The 27,949-nt window shown below is 41.9% G+C and overlaps 1 protein-coding gene across 2 annotated transcripts in view; it reads right to left on the bottom strand.

Moving 5' to 3' along the window:
• Positions 1-224: 224 nt before the first annotated feature.
• Positions 225-27,949, bottom strand: part of LOC133159518 (neuropilin-2-like) — a 59,089-nt gene continuing 31,364 nt past the window's right edge. The window contains exons 8-18 of one of the 2 annotated variants that reach the window (XM_061286577.1): positions 24,762-24,906; positions 21,229-21,404; positions 20,867-21,040; positions 19,692-19,836; positions 15,179-15,253; positions 14,234-14,398; positions 10,940-11,208; positions 10,651-10,747; positions 9,944-9,976; positions 3,311-3,370; positions 225-2,465 (exon numbers count right to left, since the gene is read on the bottom strand). In XM_061286577.1, the coding sequence (XP_061142561.1) occupies positions 2,137-2,465; positions 3,311-3,370; positions 9,944-9,976; positions 10,651-10,747; positions 10,940-11,208; positions 14,234-14,398; positions 15,179-15,253; positions 19,692-19,836; positions 20,867-21,040; positions 21,229-21,404; positions 24,762-24,906 (1,668 nt within the window). In that variant the 3' untranslated portion in view covers positions 225-2,136. Of the gene's footprint in view, positions 2,466-3,310; positions 3,371-3,632; positions 7,974-9,943; positions 9,977-10,650; positions 10,748-10,939; positions 11,209-14,233; positions 14,399-15,178; positions 15,254-19,691; positions 19,837-20,866; positions 21,041-21,228; positions 21,405-24,761; positions 24,907-27,949 lie in introns of those variants that run through there. The other variant, XM_061286578.1, reaches the window with a different exon arrangement.

Genomic DNA, 27,949 nt, shown 5'->3' with positions numbered 1-27,949 from the left:
TGGACCAGTGATGATAATTATATGAAAATTGATTAATTTCTGTGTATTTTTCTCTCTTTTTTGTAGCTAAAATTTGCACCTGCCTTTCAAACATGCTATTTCAAGAGTCAAAATTAGCCAACACAATTTTGAATTAATTGAACGTGGGTGGTTGTCTAAACGTGCCCTGCTAAAGATAACTTTCACTCATACTTCGACTCATGCACAAATCCACACAACACATCTGGAGGCGTTTAGCCTTTATTAAATAATAATAACATTACAAAAGACATTTCTCTGTACAAATTCTACAAACAACAAGTTTGCGTTATCTGGCCAGTGCCGTGTGTGTCCATGGAGACAAAGGAGGTAATACTTTCTGGCATCCCAGAGAGAAAACTGTTGCTCTCCACATATAGTACGTATTCCATCATTAGTCATGGAGAGAGATAACGTATGCTCCAAGGCACTTGGAAAGCAGTCCAATAAACACACTTGTTCCATCCTTCTGCATGCATGAGACAAAGACAATGGAGACACTTCAGCGTTCCGATAGTTCATTAGCATATACCCAAAGGACAAGCTAAAAGAATTTTCGTCTTAAACATGGTTTGGTGCGTTCAAACAAACGTCCTCCTCCTCATCTTTGCATATGTACCCTCCACGGCTATCTTAATTGGATGTGTTTCAATGCACAGAATTGGACGGTTTAGCGCAGGGGTAGACAAACTTTGGTTCTCAAGACCCGAATTTGATGGGATGTTTTTTTTTTTTTAATTAGATATATATTAAAATGTTTCATTTTATCATTGAAAAGGACAAAATTGACACATTTCATTGGATAAAAGAGGTCAAATAAAAAAAGGCGATATAATGTGTAGCTTTTAATTAAACAAAACCTTGAAAAGAATATATTTAAAATTCATTTATGACACAGGCCACATTTTGCTTATGGTTTCACTATAAGGGCATTTGTGACTATAAAGAAACATATCTAAAAATATTTCCAAGAGGCCAATTAGTTGCAAAGGTTTCTTCTCGTTCATGGAAACATGACATCATCTCTCTGTCTGTCTGTCTCGCAATGAGTGAGCGTCCTCTTGCCCCACCCAGCACTGGCCCTCTATAATGGCTGTCCTCCGATACAGCGTTTTCTGCAATTAGCTTAAGGCTCGATTGTGTGTCCAAGAAAGCTTCCTTTTGTCTTCCTCATATTTCGTTCGGACGCTTCTTTGCTTCCCGGGGGTCTCTAACAACCCCCTGCACAGACGGACACGCAGCTCTTTGGCAATCCATAGGTTGCAATAAAAACCATCATTTGACATTTAGTTCACACAGTGTCATAATACAGTCTGAAAAACAAAAATATACATATACTGTATATATATATATATAGTATATAGACAAACTATAGAATCTAAAACACAACTCTGTAACATCGTGTTTGATTTTAGACTTCAGATGTGTTTCCATTTAATGCCAAAGAAAATGAGCCAAGTTAAGACCAAAGAAATTCCAACACAATGCTAAATAAAGTCTAAAAATGCTTTACAAACTCAACCTTTCCCTCCTAGCCTGAAACTGAACAAAAACAGTCACCATTACTCTTCTATGCCACTGGTTTCACAACGCGCACATCGAGGGCGGAAGGAAATAAACAAGCCTACGGCAAGCTAATGGACTTTTTAAAACACAGAACTCAGACTGGAAAGTGAACCAAAAAAAAAAAACTTCCCTATAAAGTCGTGTTAAAGTTCTTTAGAAGAAAGGCATTCGCTTGATATGTGTTGATTTCAATATACCCACGTTGAAAGATGTTGACAGAGTTCAAAGGTGACTCTTTAGCTATCAGCATGCCACTTCTTTTGTCCATTTGGTACATCACGTCACCTGTCGCAGGTGCTCGTGTCCATTTCTTTCCTTGCGTCTTTCCAGTGGGTGATTATTCAAAGATAGTCAGACATTTTTATTCATTCATCAGAAAGCAAGCAGGCCCTCTCCTACAGGCAGAGGAGATGTGGGACCGTAGACACCCCCAGAGCGTTTAAGGTCAATCGCAGTTCTTCCTGGCACACACACATATCCAAGCGAAGATAAAACACACAGTGCTTCTTTGTCACATTTCTTCATCTGGGGGTGGGGGGGAGGTCTGTCTCCTCAGGCCTCCGAGCAGCACCTCTGCTGGTTGATCTTGACTTTGTGCTTGATTCCGTCATACAGCTCAAAGTTGTAGTTCTCCAGCGTGGTGGAGGAGCGCGACGACAGGCCGCCGTACGAACACGTGCAGTACAGCAGCAGTCCGGCGCACACGGCGCCCAGCACGACGCCCAGAGAACTCATCACGATAATGGTGAGCAGGATGGGGTCCAGGGTGTACAGCCAGGTGTTGTCCTTGTCCCTTTCGGACACCAGCGTGACAGACGAGGGGTCGGCGTTGGCCGAGGCCGGGGTGGAGAAGGAGGCCGGCCACCCGGGAAATAAATATTCTGCAGGAGAACACAGGAAATCAGACATTGCTGAATGCCACTCAATGGACATTCATTTATTCAAATGTATTAAAATTGACAGAGTTTCGGTTGAAGAGCAGATTTGATTCACTGTGAGAATCAAATGCTGCTTCCTAAAGACAAACTGTTGAAGGGATTGTTTTGGTTGCAGTACTGATTAATAAACTTCAAATGAAGTAGCACAGAGGTGCTCTCTGGTAGGGAAAAGCATTTGTGCTAATCTGCCTAATAAATGTATATGCAATGAAGAAGCCATAACAGTGTTTAATAGAAGATGTTGAAAAGCACTTAGAGATGAATGACAGTTGTGCATAATTAGAAATTACAACAATAATTCATTAAAGCGGCAAGCAGAAATGAACGGGCACCCTTGCAGATTTGCTTCACTAGTAAGACCTAAAGTATATCTGATCTGCCTGAACACATTTTAAAAATGTTTTTTTTTTTTACCTCAATGCACAAAGTAAGTAAGTCTATTTTTTGGCAACCACAACGTTTGTACATTTACGCACACATTTTGTCATTTGGTGCCAAATTTAGCTCAAAGAAAATTGTGTAGAAAATTGTTCCATATGGTTGACAGATAGGCACAGTGGCTGTGAGTGAGAGTCGGATGTGCCTGTCATGAAACACAAACTCTCTGTGCTCTGTCACACTCTCAAATTCGTTTTCTGTCAATCTATCTGCCAAGTCTTTCCTCGTCTTTCTTTCTCGAGGACCGAAGGCAGAGCCGCAGGCGGGCGTCGGCACGCTCCGCTCTCCGGCTTTGACTTCAAACATCTTGTATGGCCTCAGGTGGAGAATTGCGTACTTGAAAAGCTCACCTTCATTCGCAGCAGGCTTGTTGAAGTCGGGATCTTTTCCGAAATCTATAGGCCTTGGATCTGTACGAAACACAGAAGAAAACGGTCCTATTATTTAGTAAAGCAGTGGAGAGTCAGTCTATATAATCAATACAGATGTGATTGTAAGAATGCAATGATAGAAGATTATATTAGGTAGAATGTGCTCGGTGTGTCACGGGAAAAGTAGCAGCCACCATTTCTAAACAAAACAGAGCAAACGAGTTCCACTGTAGGATAAGCACCACTCTCCATTCTCGAAACAAATAACAACACAGCGGGAAAAGCCAGGCACAGAAAAATCTTGAATAGAAAAATATGACTTTTATTATTTTCACACAAACATGAATCTCAACACAAGCGCATTTGTGAGGCAGCTTTAAAGCTCACTTGTACTTCAGTTTGAAAGAAAGTCAAATGCAACCAAAGTGTTACAGACGTGCGGCTGGTAATCACTCATTGACAAGCCAAAAAAGATACGCTGAAGATATTATGAGGTAAATAATAAATAAAATATATAGCTTCGTTTCCATCGATACGGCAAGTTAAGGTCATTTCATCTTTTAAGACAATACTCAAATGAGAAAAAAAGTTTGTTGATAGGTAAAAATTGAGCTCACGAGTGTCATTAAGTAAACAAAAGTTTGGATGCCGGCGGAAAACGTACGACCTCAAACGTTCATCTATCATTTATAACGTGTGGAAATTTGCATTTCGGCGGCTTTTCTTCAAGTGGGAGAATGAAAATTGATTTACGCCAAGCAGGAAATCAAAAAGACATTAATAAAGTCTTGTTAACTGCGGGGAGTGAGAGGAAAGAGCAAAGCAGTAAAGAGAAGCGCACGCACGCTTTCTGACGCTCGTTGATGAATGGCTTCGCTCAAGTGTGCGCCCACCGCTGCATTATTTACCCCGTGGGACTTCCAATCAATCTCCTCTTTTCATTCATCATCTTAACTCATGTCTTTGTCAGGATCTTCAAAAAAAATCAACTTCTCATATATTCTCATGAAGTCCTTTTAAGCCATGACATGTTACAGTTTGTTCATACAAAACGAAAGAGACACTTTAACAATAACATGGAAGCAATGTGTAAAAATTAAACACAATATTGAATTACATTTTCCCACTTGGCTGAATTGGATAGAATATTATTTTTTTTTTGCATTGTTCACCTACGAACTTCAGGAAGGACTCGCTAATATAATTGAGAGTTAGAGTAGTAGTGTTACTATAAAATTGAAAAAAAACTGTTCGGACACGCTTTGGGCGAGTGTTGAATGCGGGTTAATGATGGCGTTTAAAAGCCCTCAGGCTTCCTTCCACCCTGAGCGCACTCCACGCAGTGCCGCGGAAGGAGATTAAACCTCCCTGCAGCTCCAATTAGTCAAGACAAGAATAATAGAATAAGATGAGAACTTGTATCCAGCTAATGGCCTTTTGACATCATAGGAAAAGGAAAAGAATTCAGCTACTTGAAAGGCCGCAAATGCTTACTGCTGTTTTTTTTGTTTTTTTTTAAATAATGGCAATCAGCTCCATTACTAAATGAGAAATACTAAAGCACTTTGGTGTGTTGGGGGGTGAAGAAAAATGAAAGATTGATTGAAAAAGCACCGAAAAATGGCATGGCATTTGCTAAACCTTGCAAAAAAGTTAAAGGCATGAAAGCGAAAACTGCACGGCTAAGGCAACATAAATATGGACCATATATCATTCGTCCATTTGAATTTCAGAGCATTATTGATCGGAGCTGCTCGAAGGCCATATTATGTGTAAATCATCGGCGGGTCGATGCAGCAATCTGAAAGGATGCTGGCTAACATGGCAGAAAAATCCACAAAAGTCAAATGCATGTTGAGTCAAGCACAAAACAGCATTTTTATGAGATAGACTGGCCGAAGAACGATCCGGAGAATGTGACACTGTGTGAAATTTTGATTTAATGTGAGCGATTTAATAGCTGCGGTGTGTTGCTGGAGTGTGAGTGAGGACATTGTGTGTCCTTTGCGGGCAGCCTTTTTATGGGCTTTTGTGTTTCAAACAAGCCGCTCGCTTCCTTCAACTCCTTCCTTTAGTCAGTCCAAACTTCAACCTGCTTCTCTGTCTCCATAAAATAAATCGAAAGAAAAAGAAAATCTATCTTTAGAAAGCACAAAGAGCAGTTTCTCTTCTGCTTTCATCTCCCTCCATCTCTGGGCCCATTCTTTGGAGGAAAAGCCATTTTCTCTTAATGGGCCCTTCGTCGCGGAGAGATTTTTGCCTCTCATTTTCTCTCCTGTGTTTTATACGGCAAGGATTTGCAGCACAGGAGGAAGGAGCAGAATAAGAACAAGGAGGGTTTAATAAAAAGGCCATGGGATTTGAGCATGAACATAATGATGTGGGGAGAAAACACAACGCGGGGTGGCAGCTGGGAACATCCGGAAAACCGTCGAAACAACTATCGCCATATACAATAAATTTCAATAAAACAAAGTTTAAAAATACATATATAGGATGTAAAAGGCGAATGAAGGACAGACATTAGCTGTTTCAGCCTTTGACATCAACTAAAGCTCTAGCTAGGCTAAGCTAGGCTAGCTAAGGCGCGATAGATGATGGACATTCTAGTATTATTCATCATAGGCACATGAGAACAGAATTGCAAAGATTCGTCTTCACTCAATGAAAATAACACTGCTGTGACTGCATTTGGATTTTTAAATAAAACGAATCCAAATCAATGGAAAAATATGATCAAAGTGTGGAATCTATCAGTGAGCACCTGAGCAGAAATGTGATTGAAAAAATTGCTAAAACACACAACAACACAACATGAATGGACATTCAAAATGTTTCAATAAAAAAAAAAACCTCAACAACCGACTTCAGCTAATTCAACCTTTTTTTTTTGCATCAACACTGAAAGCCAAACGGTTGTTAGCAAAAATTAAGTCATCCTTTGAAAAACAAAGTTAGCCGATCATTATAAAGCATTGATGCAAGTGGGATCAAATCACCCGCAAAAAGCTAACTTGATGGAGACTTAAATAATAAATAAGAAGTTAAAATAAACCTTCGACAAAGTTATAAGACAAAGGCTTAACGACTTTGTGAGTACAAAGGTCACAGTGAAGGCTTAGTCTCATCTAATGAATACAAAGCAAAACGTTTTGCCCTTCACCGACCGATCAATCAAGCTAACACCGACAACAATGTGTACATTTTTATCTGCAGCCTCACACAGTCAAAATTGAATTCTCTTTTTGTGATTCATTTCATTCAACCGTCATACAAAGATGCAGACAACAGGCGGTAAATCAGACGGCAACAAGATTCAGGCAAACCGTCAATAAACACCGAGGCACAACTTTTTAGACATCAATAGATTATTTTTTTTTAAATCATATTTAAAAACGCATATCTAGGCTGTGTTTTTTCATGTGCTGTGTTCCTCGTGCATACGTTATGGACAATCGTTGCTAAGTTTGTCCACGTTTACATGCCCCGCCCACCTGCTAATTGTAGTTCATACCAGTGCTATATTTAAAAATAAAAAAGAAGTCACAAAACCGAACCAAAGCAACAGGTGGTAAAATAAGTACATTGCGGAAAAGGCACAATAACATTGACAAATTGAGGAAAATGGGAACAATAAGTGACAGAATGAGCGAATCTTTCGCTTGAACACAAAATAATAAATATATAAAAGTGATAACACAAAGACATCATACAAGAGGTGATTTTGTCATCGGAATGACAATAAAAAAACTTTGAACAGCCTAAAACAAACGAACAAATGAAACACGTGGACACGACAGTGACAGACCAAATGAACAACATTGTCAACATTCACTGCTCCTCTGATTCTTTTTCTTAACTTCATCCCTTTCTTTCTTTTGTCTCTCAAATGTTGGTGGACACAAATGCCAGCTTCTTGTCATCCCCAAGAAAAAAAAAAGGTGTACTTCCATGTATTACATGAAGCCTGGACAGGTTATTAAGTGTCAGGCAGGGTCCATGCGACAGATGAGAGTGGAGCAGACAGACGTATCCTACTCTGAATTCCACCGCGGAAGAAAAACAAGAGCGGTGAGATCAAAATGTGTCCCGTGGTGTGCTCCATTCCAGCAACTCAGGCCTAGATGGTCAAAAGACACTCTCGCTGGATGTCATAAGTGGTCATTAAAAGTCACACCAAGTCTGACAATTCCTCTCAAGCATCCTGATCCTCCCGTTACGGCAAGAAGTTGTCTTTATGAAGTGAAATGTCTCTTCAGAATATTTCCCAGGCAGTCCAGATTTCAACAGTGGGAATCAGAGCAGTCGTCTTTGTCCTGTCCGACGACCAACATGGTCTCTCGAGCTGGCCCGCTTTGCGGTTGAGGCGGGTTTTGCTTGAGATTACAGCTGGAGTTTTGGTTGTAGAAGCAGTTTGGATGGTTTAGATGTTGACTGTTGTGGTACATCACCGAATGATGGTGGCTAGCGCCGGTCTTGGTGGACCCCCAGCGGTGCCGACGGCAGCACAATACCACCAGCGCAATTACAGTAAGCAGCAGAAGGAGGGCGCCTCCTCCCGCTAACAGGTAGTACCAGTGGGCAGCAAAGGTCTGCACCGCCACTGTGTCTACAGTGGGCTCCATCCCAGATATGGCACCCCCTGGGGGGCAGGAGGACACATTACTGGTTGGGTCAGGGATGGGGGAAGGCAGGCATGCAGACTACTGTAAGCCTCATTGACCATCAGTAAAATCTTTTGTATGTGATGCTCGGCAACCATGACATGCCTTTTGTTGTGCTGTTAAAAAATGTATGCTATAATTAGTTTCTATTTTAGTGTGAGGATAAAATAATGCGAGACAAAGCAAGGTGGTGGGGGCGCAGTTGCATGAGGTAGATTTTTCTGTTCATGTATGACCTTGACCTTAAAGCGGCCGTCAGATTGGATGCTACATTGCGCCTAGCATGCAAGTTTGAATTCAGTTGTATCTCGTTTTAGTGTCAGTGTTTGCTTTGGATGGTGCAAGGCATTGCTGCACATTGACGTAAATGCTTGTGCCATGCGTTCAGCTTGGTGACTTAGCGTTATATGGTGACATTAGCAAAAATGTCGCTTAGGGAAGAAATGAGAGCAAAAGATGAGGGGGGCCGAAAGGTGTAAAGCAGCTGAAGAAGAGCTCCACTTTGTATCCAAGCATTTGTCTTAAATCGTGTGTCAAGGAGAGTTGCTTAAGCTGCATCCCAGTAATGAAGACAAGTGAAAACTAGTGCTATACAAATGAACACCTTCATTGTTTGACACCGGGAAATGTATTTCTGAAACACATTTTTCTCTAATGAGCTGGTGGTTGCTAATTTTGCACGACCATAACGAGTGCTAAGGCAATTGAGATTTGATGAATACGTTACATGAATCAAGTTGTCAATCAAGCACATAGAACGTACTGCAAAATTGTTCTTTAAGTCTTCCACTGAATGTCCATCATGCTTTTGCTGATGTATATTCAAATACAATCCAAAGAATATATTGAAGTATATCTTTGAGAGCACTTGTAAAGTCTTATAATCTGATTAAGAGTTAATGAGACTGAATAGGCCATCCGAGGGAACCGTCAATTGATTGTAGCTGCTCCTTTGTTTTGACTATTTATAGGAATGGGGGGGGGGGGGGGGGGACAAACACCAAAAACAAAAACGTGCTGACAGCAGTCAAACAATGCGTCTCATGTTTTGTCACCAAAGCCAGCACATAAAAACACTAATGACGTTTTGTTTGTTTCTTTTCAAGAAACTCCTGCCGAGTTTACACATTGGCATGTGGAAAACAGATCCTGACGTTCCTCAGTAAGGTCAAAAGTTGATCTTTCTATTTTTTTTTTCTTTCTGTCACGCTGTGTACTATATTTGCTGACATCATGTGCGTGTATGTGAGTCACCATTGGATGAAGAAGACTTTTTGACAATATTTACAACCATTGCAGCTTAATGTAGCTGCATTAGCATCAACAATGAGTGAAAATTGGATGTGATTATGCAACAGTTCCATTCATCCATTTTCCACAAAGCAAATATTGGTACGTCTGCTAGCTAAGAAATCTGTTGTCAAGCATATCGCTGAATGTATTATTGAATTTATGACTGAGAGTGGAATTAAAAAAATCAAATAATAGAGAGAGCGAGAGCGAGAGAGAATGATAGTTTTCCTGGTGGCCTACCCAAGTGGACCGCGTCCCATCACTCCATTTAAAAACACCGCGGATATTCCTTTCACAATCATCTCACACACCGCTGAGAGATTAAAACCATTCATATCAGAGCGAACGGAAGACTCAAAATACATTTGGAAGCTTTGTAATCGAGGTGCATAGAAAACCTGACACAATCCAGCGTGCATGGAGGAGACATGCTGGGACATTGCAGTCAATTTTACATTAAATGTTATGTGGACATTTTTAAAGTTAATTTTAAGTCAAAGGAACTGATTTTTTTTCCATCTGATTCTGTGTGCATGAAAAATATTTCTTGATAAGATACCCAAAGTCCACAGACAATGGAATACAGGGCCTGAAACTGAGCTTAGCAACAAGCAGGAAGCAGAAATTTGGCAGAGGAAATCGGAAATAAACTTACTTGTTATGTCAGGAGTCAACGAGTGGGTGGTCTCTGTGGGGAAAAGAAAAAAAAAAATCAACGGTAACTATTAAATGACTCAAAATGTGTCTCCGTGTGCTTGTAAAAGGTTGTAGCACGTCATTACATAAAACGTTAGGGGGCATCTTGAATTGATCATGAGGAGGTAGACGAGCGTGACGATACAAATTGAAACTGTTTAAATGACGAAATTACGAAAGTAAGAGGGAAAAAGATATCTTCAGATTTCTCAGTTTCAAACAAAGTAGTTAAATTTGTGTGTGTTTGTGTGTGAGACACACACACGTACACACAGAGTCTGTCTGAAAATGTTGCTCGCAGGCGCTCTTCATTTGTCGTTTGAAAGGCTGTTGATGACCCAGACGGAGCGGAAAGGGAACATGAGAGACCAGGAGAAGAAAGAAGGGGAATCGAAAAATTACAGGGTGGAATGATGTTGTAGAAAACTAAAGGAGAGCGATGTGTAATAAAAGATAAATCAGAATCATGGCCGACGGCAGTTTGTGGCCTAGTTTCATTTTTATTTTGCTTTCTTAATGTCTGTAAATGCAAAATATAATAATGAGCTTTCCTTATTTCCACTCGCTCGCATTCACTCCCAGGCGAGAGGCAACCCTCGGCTTATTAGTTTGTGATCAAAACAAATGGAAACAATCTCGGCATGTCCGAAAGGTTTCAAGACTTACGTGTGCACTGCTCCAGGTCGATGGTGTTGCTCATGTGGATGTTATCTATTCGGATGTGGCCTCTGGTTGGATGCTCAAAGAAACCTTCAAACACCACCTGCCACAGAGAAGAAATACATATCGAGAAGATGAGATCATTTGGATTACTGTTATATCCTACCTGAATGTCAGGTTTTAATGAGATCCTGAGCTATATCAAACATTCTGCCTTTTACAAAAAATGTCCTTATTTTACCAAGCATACTTTTTGTGGCATTTTTTTCCTCATAATTTGAAGTGTTCAACTCACCTGATACTCCCTGGGGCTTTGTGGCAGAATGGTGCGGCCCTCTCGCCATTGAGCCCCCTGATCTCCCTTCAAAGACCACAGTAGGGTCTCCTCCTGTTCGTTGTCCCTCAATAGGACCCTCAGGCTCCCGAGCGCCTCCCCTTGCAGCTGATAGTAAAAGAGCAGGCAGAGCGGGCCTTGCTCGGGGGCCACCTCGGGGCTCAGGAGCCTCGCTCGCTTGCGCTGGGTGTGGGCCCCGGCGTCCAGGTGGAGGTAGTTTCCTGAGAAATCTTTAGCAAAGCACAAGATAGTTTCAATAAATATTTTTTAAATAGAATCAAAAATATGTTTCTGGCCGGTTGCAGGATTACAGAATAGGTTGAAGCAATTTATTTCACTGGGGAAAAAAGGCCCCAGTGACTTTGTATCACAGCTGGAAGTGGTTACTTGGCTGAGGACATTACCACCATCCTTTTGCTGTATGAGGCCGAGCCGCAAATGAAACCACCATTTCATCATGGCCACTAATGGCCGCAGACACACAAATGAGCACACACTCACAGTAGACAAACAAACACACGCACACGTTTCTTATAATGAATGCAGACAAATGTATGTACATTCATTCATTCCGTCCGTCCGTCCGTCCGTCCGTCCGTCCGTCCGTCCGTCCGTCCGTCCGTCCGTCCGTCCGTCCGTCCATCCATCCATCCATCCATCCATCCGCTCGGGCAGCAACAACATATCACGGCTAATGAATAATGTATTTGGGCTGAGTTAACTCTGTTCCTTTACTTGGAGGCATTAAACAGGAGACCTAAATTACAGTTGCTCATTAAGTACATTTAGGAGGGGAAAAAAGTTGCTTTTTCCTCCTCTCTCTGCTTTTGATCTTGGCCAACATACAAAGGAAGAGAATTAATTAACAAGTCTCCACGGGCGAACTAGGCGGAGACGCTCGGAGGGAGTGCGTTAGTGCTTACGCGAGTTTGCATGTTCACATCGTTTGTAGATGAGCGGCTCATTTCTAGATGGGAACAACTCTCAGTTGTTGTGTATGCGTGAAATGATAAGTATCTCGTTTGTATTTGAGATGATTGGTGGGTGCTGTATTTGTGCAATGGGAAGATTTGATTTGACTGGCGTGATATAGAGTATAAAAATATTATATAAAAGTCACCCTTGTCCAAATGCCACGTTTTTGTGACATTAAAAAATGACTCCAAGAGGACTCAAACTGAATAGAATGAAATCTTTTTGAGAGGGAAGGAAAAAGTGTGGACACTGTTTTATAACTGTGAATGTGACTGCTCAAATGGTATAGTAAACAGGGGTGTGTAGACTTTCGAAATCCACTGCATTACAAGTGATCCCTGAATAAGTCATCATAAAGGTTAAAAAAAAGTTGGATTCAAAATGTTTTCCCAGGTGATAGTGACTGAAATATTCTTATTTCCAACACCAATATTTTGGAGGGGAACACTGCGTTCTTTTCTTAAAATTTCTAAAATAAGTGATGCATGCAGCACATTCAATTAGAGCACTTTATTTCCCACAATTTGTAGAAACTACATTTTTTAAAATTCATCTCAAGGTCACATCCACGAGTAGACAGATGCGAGTAATCAGACTTGGAGTCACTCGTGTAAACTTTGCTATAATATAATACACAGTGAGACAATTACAGGGCAAAATAGTGTTCAGGTCTGAAAAGGCGAGATAAGACTTCCCAGAGAGAGCCGGCACCTATTGGACGGAAAAGCAATTCAAAGCAAATATATGAGGTGTTTCAAATTAATATCCTCGTCAGTGGCAGTGAGTGGCTTTTCTTATTGCTGCTTTTATAAACTGCTTTCCTTTGCTTTTCAATTACAGGCATGTCTACCGTGGAGAGTTTCTTTCTATGAAAATCTCACCGGGGTATAAAATTCAGTCACGGACTATCAGAGATCAAAAGAATCCTTTCTCTGGGCTCGGTTGTGTTCAGGTCGGGCTTTTCTCTTTTAAAGAGCTTTGGGTGACAAGTGCGGGGTTTTGATCTGCACAGGGAGACAGGTCGCAGAAAGGGGGGCCTCTGCCGCGCATATGTGGCTGTAGAACACGACTTAATGTCATGTTGCTGTCTAACGGGAAACTTTCGCTCCCTCTATCCATTACAACCCTTTCTCATAAGCCCGCGTGCACGGAAAGGTTTCCACACGCACGTGCGGCCTTGTTTATTCACGTAGGAGCTGTGCACTCAACCTTCAAGTGTTTAGTTTTGATACACAAACAGAAAGCCTCGCTATACGGCAAGGTCATGTCTGTGTGTGGGCGGGGCCTCTCGAGTGTTCAATATGTGGGCCGACCCACCTTGAGTGGTTAAATATGTGTGTTTGTGTCTGCAAGACGCCTCGGGGAGTGCTGCAGAGCTAAGGCTGCACTTCTGTCAGAGCCATCATCTGATTTATCTGACTGCTGCTGGCCCCGTTTGTGTGTGTGTGTAAGAGAGTACAGTAAGTATTGCATGTGTGTGTGTGAATAGATGAGCTGAGCGATGCAGCAAGCGTGTGGTTGATGGATAAAACAATGGAGGATACCTCGGGCTGTCTTAATAAAGATGAACACATGTGAAAAGCTCAAGTGACAGAAACAGGAAAGGATTGCAAGAAGATATGAGAGAACGCTGATGGACGAGAGGAGGATGAATGAAGTGATGCTGCACTCTATGACTGGAGATCAGCGACTCAAGTCAATAAATAGCAGTCAGTGGATCAGTGTTTCCCAACTTCTACTGAACCGAGGCAGGTAATGGGTCGGGTGATAAAAAGATGAAATAGATTGCGTTTTTGGATCAAGACGTTTTTTTTTTTTCTTTTTTAATGGCTCCTGCGGCACTTTTTCCTTGAGCAGTTGGAATTAATTTGTATTTGTAGATTGGGACAATAAGTAAAACCAGTTTGTTGAAAAGTTCATTTAAATCCAATTGGAACTAAAGACAAGTTTATTGAAATAATATCACATGTGCAAAATGTGGGCCTGTTTTGATATGATAAATATTTTATTTTTCTTTCCTAAAGGGGATGTTCACTTTGCAGGCAAATTTTAGCTAGACAATCAATAGAATGTAAAATAAAACATGCCTCTTTTGAGCTTGCATATCATGTCATTGATTCTAGCGTGTTTCTAACAACACTACAAAGCTTCGAGGCAGAGAATATTGATCGGAAATCTGGATTACTCAGTCAGGTATCCCCGAGGTCACCCCTTTGGTACACGGAAATATCCGCGGTGAATGTTGCGGAAAAAGCAATTGCCACACGTGGAAGTACTCACTCTCTGACCCCAGTGTCAGATCCTGCCTGGTTTCATGCTGGCTATGACCGGCGGCGCTGCTCCCGGCCATGTGCAAGGACCAGCTGACGCCTGATTGCGGATCGGCGGACCAGCCGCACAGGCTCTGTTCAAAATCACATACGGCCCACAGCGACGGCGTGGTGGCTACGACACACAAAAACACAAACAAACCTTTAACAACATGTTGCACCACTTTCAACAAACACATGATTTGTTCTTTTCTGCATTTGTGTCCTGACATCTGGCTTAGCAAAAATGCAGTAGCTGGCAGGGAATCATATTTGGTAACTTAAGCGTATGTTCCAAATTGACGTCGCATGTCCCCCCCCCCAACATATGATCGTAATCCTCAAACGATTAGCAGAAGACATAAAACGATATAATAACGATCTCGAAATGTAACAGAAATAGATAGATGGAATAACCCCCCAGAAAATATTACATATTAGGATAAATAGAATGCAAAACTTGTCGAAGTTCCCATAAAGAGTTAAAACAGACATCCCGGTTTCATAGGCACGCAGCGCTCAAAAGAATATATTAACACATTTCAATAAAATGGGACAAGCATGAATATTTCACTAAAACAGAAAGAAAGAGGGCAACGGAGGAAATTGAATAAAATGTAGGAAATAAAATGTATGCGCTTTTAAATGCAATAAAATGTCATTATCCAAAAAGATGACTTGCCAGCGAAGCCGCTTGCCATCATATTCATCGCAGGTTTTTGTGTACCTGTGTGTGTGTTTGCGTTTGAAAGAGGATGTGAGGTCTGGTGGCTGTGGGATCCGATTTTCACTCACATAGAGCCTCATCGGCGACTTTTGATTCCAGCAGACTTCAAAGCCCAAAAAGCCAGTGGTGCACAATGACATCAGCAGATCGACCTTAAGTGTGTGTGTGTGTGTGCGCGTGTGTGTTTACCAGGTCTCATTGCTGCAGTGGACTGTTCCACCCTGGGCAGCGTGGGGGTCGCTGTGTCAGGCACGGTGGTTGTTTCTGCCAACAAGGAAAACAGATGTAAAATCACACAAATGCATTTAACCATTTTGCGCACCAATTGATGTAATGCTGAGGTTTAATCGAAAGCGCATACAAATATATTCTGCAAAAAAAAAAAAAAGTATCCATTTTGTTTGACAGAACAAGACCGAAATTTTATCACCACGCTCTTCACTGTAGGGCCGACACGCACACACACATGATAGATGGCGCACTCACAGCGACCTTGGTGTCGGCGCTCGTGTGATAAATCAAAGAGTGGTGCAAACACCAACACATCAGCTGTGGGCTTTGTCAGTAAACTGACCGTGATAACCACTTTTCCACATTGAGCTTCTCTAAACACCCGCCGAATGTTTAACCTGCGCCCCCCTCCTTTCAAAGTCACATACACACTGCTGTAAATGTCTGCATATGTTTATCTGGTCCTTTTCACCAAGTTATACTCAGGAAAGTACTATCCCTTATCTTCTGTCTTTCACTCTCCAGTTTTATTTCAGCCATAGGCTAGGATGACTGAGCCAAGAAGATCTGGAAAGTCTGATGTGTGCTTATTATAGACTGTGTACCCACAGTGGGCTGAGTTTTAGTTCAACAAAATATTCAGACGAACACACACACATATATGGCAGGAACAAGTACGTCGTTCCGACACCGGATCAGATATTAACACAGGATAAGTAGCTCCCGGCAGCTGACATTAAGCGCTTTTAATTTGGTGCCCTTTACCTCTGTAATTACCCCCGTTGAGGAGGGGGGAAGAGGAAGTGAGCACAGGGAAGGGCAGACAGACATGAAGACATGAAAGACATAACCTATTCACGTTTCTCTGTGCCACCTTGCAAATTAATGACCACACGCAGCGTTTGTCAACTCTGTTCTCCGGCTCCATTTCATTTTCCACCACCCTTTCTCACAATCAGGTTGCACAACGATGCTGGTCGAAAGGGAATTATGAAACATTTCTCAATTGTTTATGGCAATCAACCTGTGAGTCAAGCAGAAGTCATGCAACTTAAAGTTAGAAACAGGTGTTGCTTCCTCACAACCACACACACACAGCTTCAGGCCTCATCCGAAAGCTGCTGACGAAGCAGCCTGAGGCGGAAACAGAGAGACGAGAACTGTTCAATTATGGAAAGAGCTCTCGGTATAAATCTACCTCTGTCTGCTTAAATAATGACTACCCATTCAGTGTGTATGTGTGTGTGTGCGTGTCTGACAAAGAGAGAATACTGTGAATAGTGTAATTGTTAGTGACATAGTGCATGGTGTGGGGATTTCCTTTTTTTTTAATGATTCAATGACAGACTACCATGCTTGGTAAAATTAGGACTCTTAAAGGCACCTTTAAGAACCAAAAAGGCGACAAATATGTTACAGCTTAAAGTTTTAGACTAGGTATGACGATGAATTAGGATTCTGAAAGCTTGATTAAAAACGGTGGGTAATTATTTGGCGACGCTGAATTAAAATACGTAAAGCAGTCCTTTCTGGACTTTTCAATAGATAAGTATAAGTGTGTTAATGGATGGAATCCATTAAAACTACAAAGATAATACTCAGAAATCCATCAGTAGGTATTAAAAAAAAAAAAAAACTGACATGCCCTACAATGCTCCAAGGAAAGACTTTGCGAGTACAACCAGTAACGCCGAACTGTTTGCTGGCCTATTGTGGAGCACAAAAGTGCGCGCTTGTAATCGTCGCCTTAAGTGCCTTGCTCACAATCAAGAGATAATAAGACGCTTCTGCCAGTGAATGGCTAACAATCACAGCGAACCGCAGAAAATGAGTTTAAGTGTTGCAGAAACCATTACGCTAAGTATGCTATTGACCAAGGGTGGCTTTTACACCGCCTGTCAATCACATTTCAACAAGGACATGGCTCAACCTACTGTGCAAAACTTCTAAGACCATGATTCCTAATGATCACATTTTTTGTTTTACATCACTAATACCAAATTAATGACCACATAATCGACATATTGCTGGAACAAAATTGAAAGGACGAAGCTTAAACATGTGCTCCATACAGTAGCGTGAAGAAAGTCTTTACGAGTAATGAGGTCGGGAGTGAAGGGAAGGTGTGGAGGTTGCGGTTTGCGAGTGCGTGCAGTGCGGAGCGGTGGGGGTGTTACAGGAGCCTTGGCAGAGATGGGAGTGATTACGGCCTTGTGATGAAGAGGGAATGCAACGGGAGGGCGGCTGGGAGATGGAGCGGGCGAAGCCACACACACTTCATGACTCGACCTCCTACACTGACATTAGTTTCCATTCCCTGTGTGTTTACACCTGTTGGTATACAGCAGCTCACATCTTGGACTTAATGGAATCTGCTGGAGGCGGATGATTATGCAGCACCACCTCGCACATGCCTACAGATAGTTTCCTTATATTAATAGTGGACAACGCAAGCCATGTATATAATTACTGCCAACTGCTATTATTAGAAAACTAGTATTTTTAAAGTTGAAAGTTGAATCGGTAAGAAGCAAAGAGCGAGAGACATCGAGTAGTCGTAACTGAGTGCGGCCAGAGCTGAGGCTACATTCCAGTGATCGCATGAAGAAATCTGGAATGGAGCCATGTCTCACATGTGAAAGCTATCAGTGATGGTGGACACGCACACACATACAGCGCTAATTTATGAATTTAACTGGAAACCTGGAATGACAAAATACGATATCTGTCATGAATGATTATGTGTGCTTGTGTGTGTTTGCAAACTTATATGGTATGACGCAGCAAAGCCTCTTAGATGTCATACACAATTGTAGTACTTATTAAAAACTTGATGTTATTTACATATATATACATCCAAATGTACTTACATATATACATACACATATATATGTACACACACAGACACATATATATTATTGATATATATTATTATTGTTAACACTAAAAAATGGTCATGGCTTTCCAATTCTCTTCTTCTCGCATCACCTAGTGTAGCGTAGTTTGAAGACAATAAAAAGTGACAGAGAAAAGTGAAAGCCCAATTTGCCAAACAATGCTGTAACAGGAGCAATTTCTATGCTGTGAAAATGTGAGCGCTGTCGCTGTTATCACGTCTACGGCTATGATCACATCCAGAAGGCAAACATCTGGCAAGCAGACCCAGAAAGGCTATTAAACAACTGCAATAGTCAAGAGATCAATTTGTACGGCGCTCTCGGTTGTAATGTCCGCAGAAAAAGGTGTCAGCCTATAACTCCTTGCAGCAAATGAAGTGAAACTGAGAAGAAATATGGAGTTAGTCCCCCGTTTGATTCCACTCACCTGGAGAGACGATTCATCTGCAAGATGTTAGAGTGTTCCTGCGGGGAGTTTGGTTCATTCATGCAGGACAAACATTTATGATATCAAAAGTAACGACATCGCTTTCGATGTTGAGTAAGAAGGCCAGCTGGCTCACAAAATCTGTCGTAAAGGTGTGTGATGGGGTCATGAACCTCCGTCAGACTTTTCCCACAGAACCAAAATATCTTTTCAATGACTGAGTGGTAACTAACACCTGATTGATTATCCAGATTTTTTATCTGCATCTGACAACAGTTCCAATTCATTTTTTTGTATTATTTGAAGCACTGCCAATGTAAAACACCTCAAGCAAGCATAAAAACTGGATGTCCCCTCTCTTCTCTTCTGTTCTCATCACTATCAGGCAGCTGGCCAGTCCTGACACATTTAGGATATACGCTTCCCTTAAGGTCTCCTGCACTCCAAGTGGCTTCCTTTCTGCCATCAGTTACAGCCAAGAGGCCACTCCACATCCCTCGCTTCCCTTCACCTGTCACATGTCACATTATGACTGCGGCACCAACAGCCACAAATCCATGAAGGCGAAAGGAGGGCAAGCATTACACTTGCATTTTTAATGTGCCCTTTGCAACATATTGCTTTTATCCATTACAGACACGGGGAAGTCCTTGTCCTTTTATTTTTTCGTTACTTCCTGTTCTGTTGAGACGAGGACTGCAATTTCATGACATATGCTGTATATTTGTAGTAAAGTTGGAGAGTTGAAGGAATCCATCAATCCAGACCCAATGTACTTCCCTGTTCTTGTACTGTACATGTTAAAGTAGACAACAACAGAGGTACTGTACACAGATGGCAATGACTGGTAGAAACCCCCATGACCTAGACATGTTAATCCGTGTCCAGACATGTTGCAAATGCCTATAGAAAACCACGATTAACGTAACACGCAATCTCACAAGTGGAAAGTAAAAGCTTGTAAAAGATAAACACACACACACACTCGCAGAGATTAATACCAAGCAAATACACACTGGAAAATAAACAAACAATAATGATACTAAATGCAAGCCTACATTCAAATATTAAAACATCCAGTTGTATGTTTATGTAGAAAATAGACGTTATGTTATGTGTAGGCCGCGTCCGATATTGTTGCTCTTACCTGGCAGGTCACAACCGAGGACCTCCATCCTCATGCCGATCCCAGCAGGTGACCACCTCTCGGGAAAAACTCGGATGTACTGAGTTATTATCTCATCAAAGCGTCGCACTTCTGGCGTATCGTAGTGGCTGTTGCCATCAAAAAACTGCCAGAAAGGAAGAAGAATAACGAGAGGTCAATATGTGTCTTGTCCTTGTCACAATGTAAATGATCCGTTTCGGGCATTTCTTTTTTGCAGGCAAATGTGGATAAACACTTCTGCGGCTCAGTCAACAAGAAAATCTGCCTCAGCAAATGACAGATGCTTGCTTGACTGTTCCAGTCGGGCTCCTTCTGCTATTTGCTATCAGAGAGCTTGTCTATAGATTCTGTTATTTTGGAGGGAGCAGGTAAAACTGTCAAGCAGAACTCAAACATAAAATGCTGCAGACCTTAAGTCACGTGATCCTACGGATGACTATTGATTCCCGGCACAGCGTGACATGAGCCATATAAATAACAACAGAGAGACTCAGTCGTTTGATTGTCAATCAAAGTGGCAAGACAGCAGCACATCACCCATAATCTAAACTTGATGAACTGAATTCCTCTCCATATCCCAAATGAAAAACACACGATGGATTTTCAAGGTTCCTCATTTAAAAAGACGAGCAGATGAGAGAAAAATAGCAGAAAAGACAGACACCCGGTGCTACGATTACAGTTCTTAAAGGCGGAGTCTCCTTAGCGAGCAGAGTTTAAAGGGCCTTGTCTCACAGCGATTCCGACTGCCAGCAGTGTTGAGTGGTGGTGATGCAGGACAGACAATTTTTAATTACACCCATGAGAGCCGAGCGGCGGATGAGTGAACGAGAGGATGAAAGACAAACCAAAACACAACGAGAGAGAGAGAGAAAGAGTGTGCAAGACTCAATGTGGAGCACCGTGATTAAATTGAATTATTAAGGAGGTAATAAATATCATCTTCCAAGAAATATATGGCTTTCAGGATTTCAACGTTCTCGCAAATCGCTTATTAGCTGTGAGGAAAATCAGTTGAGCAGGTTTGTCCGCCGACGTTCGGCAGGATTATTGTTGTGACAGACCAATAATCCCGTTTAAAGATGATCAGTCTACAAGAGTGCTTAAAGATTACAGAAGATGAAGGCGACTAACAGTCCAGGATGACTCTTTACCTTTACAAAGCCTGTCTTGCTGTCCGTAATGAACGTCCACTCCTTTCCGGTCATACTGTGAGCCAATTTGTACTTCCTGACAAAAGCTCGGTTCTCGGCACTGGTGCTGCCCTCGAGCCCCCTCGCACCCTGCGTGATGAGGCCACGCACCATCTTGGGCACGCCGAGGTCCACCTGCGACACAAACAATGTTGCAACTACCATCCATCCATCCATCCATCCATCCATCCATCCATCCATCCGTCCGTCCATCCATCCATCCATCCGTCCGTCCATCCATCCGTCCGTCCGTCCGTCCATCCATCCATCCATCCATCCATCCATCCATCCATCCATCCATCCATCCAAAGACATCAAAGTACCTGCAACCACTCCTCTCCAGCGATGGGCTGCGTCGGGTTGGGAAACCATCCTGAGCGACTGGCCACCAGCCTGGCTGCGCCCATGGAGCCATGGATATCCCTCATGGAGGACGCCGAGATTTGCGAGTCCGCCAGCAGTCCAGACAACATGCCTTGCAGCTCTGAGCAGGGAGCGTCTGATTGGAGGAGGTGAGATCTCAATTAATGTCATATTTACTGGTCATATGTGATCATTCAGACTGACTACATAGTAGTTGGTACTCCACTACCTGTTGAGAAATGCAATTTTGTTTTTTCCCCAACGAAAAGAGCTTGGGTGCTTATTATTTCCTTTTCTAATTCAACTGGGGCTGTTTTTGATCCTTATTGGTTTTGTTCTCCTCAAATGACTAACAAAATGTTCTGGATGCAGTCGGTATCGCATCCAATGTCAGCTTGGATGGGATCCAGCGCCGCCCAGCCTTCTAAGGGGCAGGAGGTATCGATAGAGCTGACAGATGGACGCAGGCTTGATCTCAGAGGGAAAATTCTAGAGTGATTTTTCTTTTTAAACTAATGTTCCACTTTGCGGCTCCTCTGAAAGGCTTTCCATCAAACCGTCAGAGCATTTTGCCTTCATGCCGCTACAAAGTCGATGCGAAACTTCAGCCGAGCCACGAGAGTCTTTGCGGCGCATTGAATCCCAAATGGAAGAACAAAATAAAAAGTGTGGCGCGATCAAAGCCATGTGATTTATTAGACTGACAAATGTGTTTGAGCCAAACGAGAATCAGAACCTTACATTCATAAATATTAATGAAAACAAAAAAGGAGGAGTGCCAAAAAATTGAACTTTGTTTTAAATGAAGGCGGTGATTGAATAATGTATGGAAGAAAGGATGAGAAGGAGGAGAGAAATTAACAGAGGAGCTTAAGGACAAGGAACGTGAAGGAAAAAAATAAAGCCAAAAAGGTCAAACAAATTTAACGGGAAGCAAATGCAAAAAGAAAATTAGAAGTCAAAAGAGGGATGGGAGAGAAGGAATGAGAAGAAGAGAAGGATAGAAAGAGGGAGGATATTGACAGTGAAGGCTGACGATGATTGATGGTGACATTCTTCGGGTCTTGGTGGAGATGAATGTTTAATGCTGTGATGTTTGCAACCGCACCTCGCCGCAGTAAATAATGAATTGACAATAAACAACAACGGCGAGCGACGCAGTGGTTAAGCTCCCTCTATAGGGCAATGCAAACCAAAGGAGAAAATTCAATTAACATATTGTTTATTTTCAAAGTTTTTTTTTTTTTTTTTTTTACTCTTTCATTTGTTGGAGCAGCTGCAGCTCACAATTAGACCAAATGAGAATGTGATCTCCGGAGATGACAGAAATAGCCAGCGAATGCATGATTTAAAGAAAGACAAAAAATAGATCTAAAAAGTATACAGTACACATCCCAGTTTAAATAGTTTTTATGACCATTTGAAAACTTTCCTGAGTATTAATCTAAGCTGTAACCCGTACAACTCTATTCTTTTTGAGAAGTTGAGTTAAAAATAAACAACCGAAATAATGTGGTTGCACAAGTGTGCACACCCTCCTATATATCGATAGAACTCACCTTAAAGGTGAGTGAATTATGGCCCAAAATTTCAATCTTTAATTGGACCTAGTATATGTGTTTGGGAAATTTTTAAAATAAATAAATAACTATTGGAAAAGCCTCCTAAATCATCCGAACATTATTTGGGTTCAATCAAAAGCATCTTTATTTATGTTGCTCTTATTTTTGTTAATACCACTAAAACCTGGCCTTTTGGATAGAGGTGTGTAGACTTTTTTTTTTAATTTCCACCATACATGGAGGTCCCAGTGACAAGGTGAACTGATCCACAAAACGGACACAGTTGCAGACACGCCACCATGTCTCCAAACAAGCACATGAAAACCAGCAAGCAGAGTGATAAGGGTGCTATAAACAAATGACTGATAGATGCTGCAGGGGCCGAAATAAAACGAGATTAAAGACGGAGCGAGGGGGTGTCGGGGGGGGGGGCGCTTGGATGAGGCTGTAACGGGCGAAGATTTAAGAGCAGAGATGTGGCGAGAAAATGAGAGAGGGCAAAGGAAAAACACAAGAGCGGGTGCAGAGGCTGAGAGTGGAGGCGATAGATAGGACACAGCGCATGAGCGGGAAGAAAAAGTGAGCAGCGCCATGGAGACGGGATGGAAAGAAAGTGAGAAAAAAGGAGAGCGAGAGACATAAAAGTGTGATTTAAGTTAATGGCATGTCACTGTTTGACTGCTTTATGTGCGCCTTTATAGGCCTGCATAGGGCATTATCACGTCCCCATGGGCACTGTGATAGGCTGTGTGCATGTTTGTCAATATGTCGGCATCAAACAAAAGATACTGCATTGCTGCTTTGCTATAAGACATTTGCTGTGCTCATTAAAACGATATATTCCAACTTTTGGGGAGCTTAGTCCGCCCTCAAATGATTTTGCATAACAGCTTTTTCTCATAAAATGAATGATTTAGTCAGACACTTAATGGATTGGAGATAATTCACACCAAAGACTGCTAGCACCGTGGGCAGGGCAAGAAGGGACTGCCTAGATCGAAAATATTAAAATAATTCAAGCACGGTACGTCTAATGTTGCTTGGCTGCAGTTTTTTGCCTCCTTTTCATTCTTCTCTTTTTGGGAGTGATGAGTGGGCTCCCTTTTCATGGCCTCAGTCAAGTGTAATGAATAAAGCAGGAGGACGATTGCAAGTTCAGGTACTGAAATAAGACAACACGCGCACATGCAAGCAGTATCATATTGTTCGAGTGTGATTACAGCTTGTGCGGGTGGCGAAATAACCCCCCCCCTAGATAAGAGCTTATCTGTCGCTCTCAATGGCCACTACAATGGCAGCAGCGAGAGGACCTAACCTAATAATGATACAGTGAAAGAAACACACACACACACACACACTGATTGAAACTTGCCCTTTACCATTTGTAAAACACACAAACACAGACTCTCTAATTAAGTTTTATCTATTTATAGTATTGAGCTGATTATGCTGGTTGAAATCCCGTTTGTTTGCCAGGGCTGCAGATGAAAGCCGAGAGCCCGTTACTCTCTGATGTAATCACCCACACATCACAATCTAGTATTATTCTATTAGGACTGACTCGGGAGGGGGCTGATAGGGAGGGAAAGGAAGAAGGGCGGGTATGAGTTTGAAAGAGTGGGTGTGTTGCTTATGAAAAGGAGAGAAATAAATGACGGCAAGCGGGAAAGTATGAAAATAAACTTTGGGTGAATGGACGGGCAAATTGATGATATGAAAGCAGCGGAATAAAAAAGATTGATACTCATGGTTTTCACAGGAAATGTTTTCCTAGGGAGTTGTTCTTGCACCGACCCACCTTGTGACCTAACGTTAACGCCAGTATATCACCCCTATAAAACTCCCAGCATGTTTTTACAGGAGCCCCTTGAGGAGATGGGCCGGAAAAGCTCAGTTAAGCTCGCCAGAAAAAGATGCTTCGTCTTTCTTACCCGTAATCTGACAGCCGTAAAGCTCGAAGCGCAGCGCGATGCCGTTCTTCCACGTCTGAGGTCGGATTCGCACAAAGCGGGCCAGGACGGGCTGCGGGATCCGATTGAGAACCACTTCTGTGGCGTCGGTATTTGCATGGAAAACCTACGGAGATACAAAATGGCACAAATAATACATTTATAAATTCCTCCGCTAAAAGTAACATAAGGCCCCAAAGGTCTTCATGAGACATATTTGAACTTCTTGGCAGAGGTACTGCTGAGAAGTCATCACCTTGTCTGACGCACTTCTTGGGACTGAGCCTTGATTTTCATTTAATTTACACTCTCCCATCCCTCTTTTGTCAACTTTTGTGGCTCCAGTGATGCCGGCGAGTCTTTGAGCAAACATAAAAAAAAAAAAGTACTGCAAGCACCTCTGTGGCGCTTCCCTCAATAAATCATATGTGTGTCATAATTTTGAGACTCCATTTCGAATCAATCTGTTTTATTTGAAGAGCTGTAAAAAAATGTAAATATGGGGAATATTATTGTGTATGACTAACGCATTACACATGTGGGAAAAATAATAGCATCCCCTCTAAAACAGTTATATCCTGTTTTTTTTATTTTTATATCACACAGCATTGCTAAATGCTACTCTCCCAAAATTGTTTTCTATTCCAAACTATATTGGTTTAAAAAAAAACACACACAAAAGAAAATGCACTTTACAGTGATTTTTGTTCACTCAATTATTTTGTTAGTGCGGTAAAAACCAAACAAAAAAAACCTGAATGTTCTTGTTTGTTGAACCCTTGCATACACAAAGTCATCTCACTGGTGTGTTTTATTAACGGGAGCAAAAATAAAGACTACAGTTAATCACGGCAGCACGTATTTATGGTTCACGGTGGTCCGCTCACCACGACAAGCTTGAAAAATAAATCCTCTCTCGTTACAAACACGTACACAATCGCACTGTGCATAATGTTCCGTTTTCACAAAGAGCAACTTGAGTGCAAAGGTTAACTTGAAGACGGCAACATTGTGTGTCATAAATCAAGAGTGTAACTATGCGAGAAAGCATCCTCTTGGTTAAACACACACAAAAAGAAAAACACAATCTTATTTTTTTTCCCACTCGCACACAGCGTCAATCAGTCTCAACTGTCTTCTAAACACACTCCAGAGAAACACACACTGTCCGTGCCCTCGGAGGCGAACCCCCTGCCAAGCGCACACACAAAAACACACTCGCACACGCGAGCTGATAAAAGACACGCTGGATGCGGGCTCACATTTCTAAAAGTGTTCTTCTCATCATCTGACATCCCGACTTAATATTGCTGTCTCCGTCTGACAGCGTTATACGCGTTTATGGCTGTCATCTGCGTTGGGCTCGGTTCAGGAAAACACAGCTGGGCTTCTCATTTGCTATTCTCCGCCTATTTCTGGCTTTTACTTTGACATCTTCACTCCGTCTCACTGTCATGATAACATGTTCATCTTGACTACAAGTACCTCCCGTTGTTTTACTACAGCTGTTTCTCTTCGCCGTCTCGCTCTTCCGTTACAGCCGCGTCGGAAACAAGACGGCGAGCGCGCAATAAAAGCCGTTCACCCGAGCCAAAGGCCTTGTAACGACTTACTTGGGTACTCATTTATAGACATTTTGTTTTGAGTGTTTTGTGTGTGCAGATTCATTATTACTCCCTGGTCCCAACGAATGCAACAACAGAAGCCTTCAGGGGTGAAAGGAAATAAAGAAGCCCTCTGAATTACACGGGAGCCATCAAGGCACCGGGCCCACTGGGGGATTGAACCCAGGACCAAACGGGAAGGTTACAAGACTCGGTGAACCGGTGCCCCCATAATGGCCTGGATACCAGTTTAAATGATGGAAAAATGCCAAGAGGCCCCAAAAGATGTAATGGGATTGTAATTACAAGCGTGCGTGAGTGTGTCACTGTAGTAGCAAAAGTATAATTATAAAGTCCGACTCGGAGGATTTTGGGCTGCTGGTGGCTTTCTGATTTCCCTCGATGGCCGATGAAACATTTCCTCGGTACGCTCGTGTACACAAATACACACAGAGCTTTGTTCGGGGTCACCAAACAGAGCTGCAAATGTGGAGCGGCTTCCACTGTGACAAATGTTGTTTTACAAGCACTAAGTCAAGGCAAATCCCTTTAGTGGAGGCTACCGTGCAAATGGAACACAGTGACCTTGTGTTGAGCTGTTAATTTTTTTTTTGTGCTTAATAAAGCAGTTATGAACTTCCTCAAGATTTAATACTGGATTGGCATTCTGACCTCTGGTCCGTCCAAACTGTCATAGATTTTAAATTTGTGAGATTAAGCCTGAGATTTCTTTGGCTGTGAAATTACATTATTGGGAAAAAAGCTTGATTACTAGTTACAAAATATATATATATATTTTTTTAAATCTTGCACTTTACAAATAAGACATACATTAAAAAAACTCAAACTAATACAAATATACAAAAGTATTTTTGATAAAACAAAAACTGCAGGATCTGCTCTAAACACTAAAACTAACTGAACTTAAAAAAAGTACTATCGTACTAAAGACAAGTACGTGATCGCACCACGATTATCTATGCATAACAAACGTGTTTTGGCTACACAAGTGAGCATCCAACGCAGGAGGTGTCAGGTGATATGTAGTCGCCCCCCTCGAGGTCTTAAACGCCTCAATTTACTGTTATCAATCTCGAAAATGCTTGGGCAGCAATCAGCTAATGGACTGTGTGCGTTTTGCAAAGGTTTGTTAATGGGTTCTTGTTAAAAAGACACGGCTGGCTGATACCAAGGATCACAACATCGTTCCGTTCAGATCTTTCCGGCAGTGATATAACCCCAAGTTTGTATACGAGTTGGAATGAACCTCAGTCTCACGCTAACACAGTAGTAAAATCATAATTACAGTCAATATACTGCATGAAGGCCATTGATATCCGTTTTGGCCGTTCAAGGCCCGCAAATCCTTTTCTACCAACGTAAACAAATTTCATCAGAGCTCTGACCTACATTTACAACATGAAATTGGATTAGTTTATTCCAAAGAGTCAATTCTCTTCTATTTGTAGCATTTTCTTGACTGCAGTGTTTATTTCAGGTTTTTTTTAGGGGTCCAGTCAGATTTGATCTTCTTTGTGCTATCAGGTCAATCTGTTTTGGGCTTTT

This window comes from Syngnathus typhle, linkage group LG9 (genome assembly GCF_033458585.1).
Source record: "Syngnathus typhle isolate RoL2023-S1 ecotype Sweden linkage group LG9, RoL_Styp_1.0, whole genome shotgun sequence".
Classification (NCBI taxonomy): domain Eukaryota; kingdom Metazoa; phylum Chordata; class Actinopteri; order Syngnathiformes; family Syngnathidae; genus Syngnathus; species Syngnathus typhle.
This window is presented reverse-complemented; position numbering and strand designations above follow the sequence as displayed.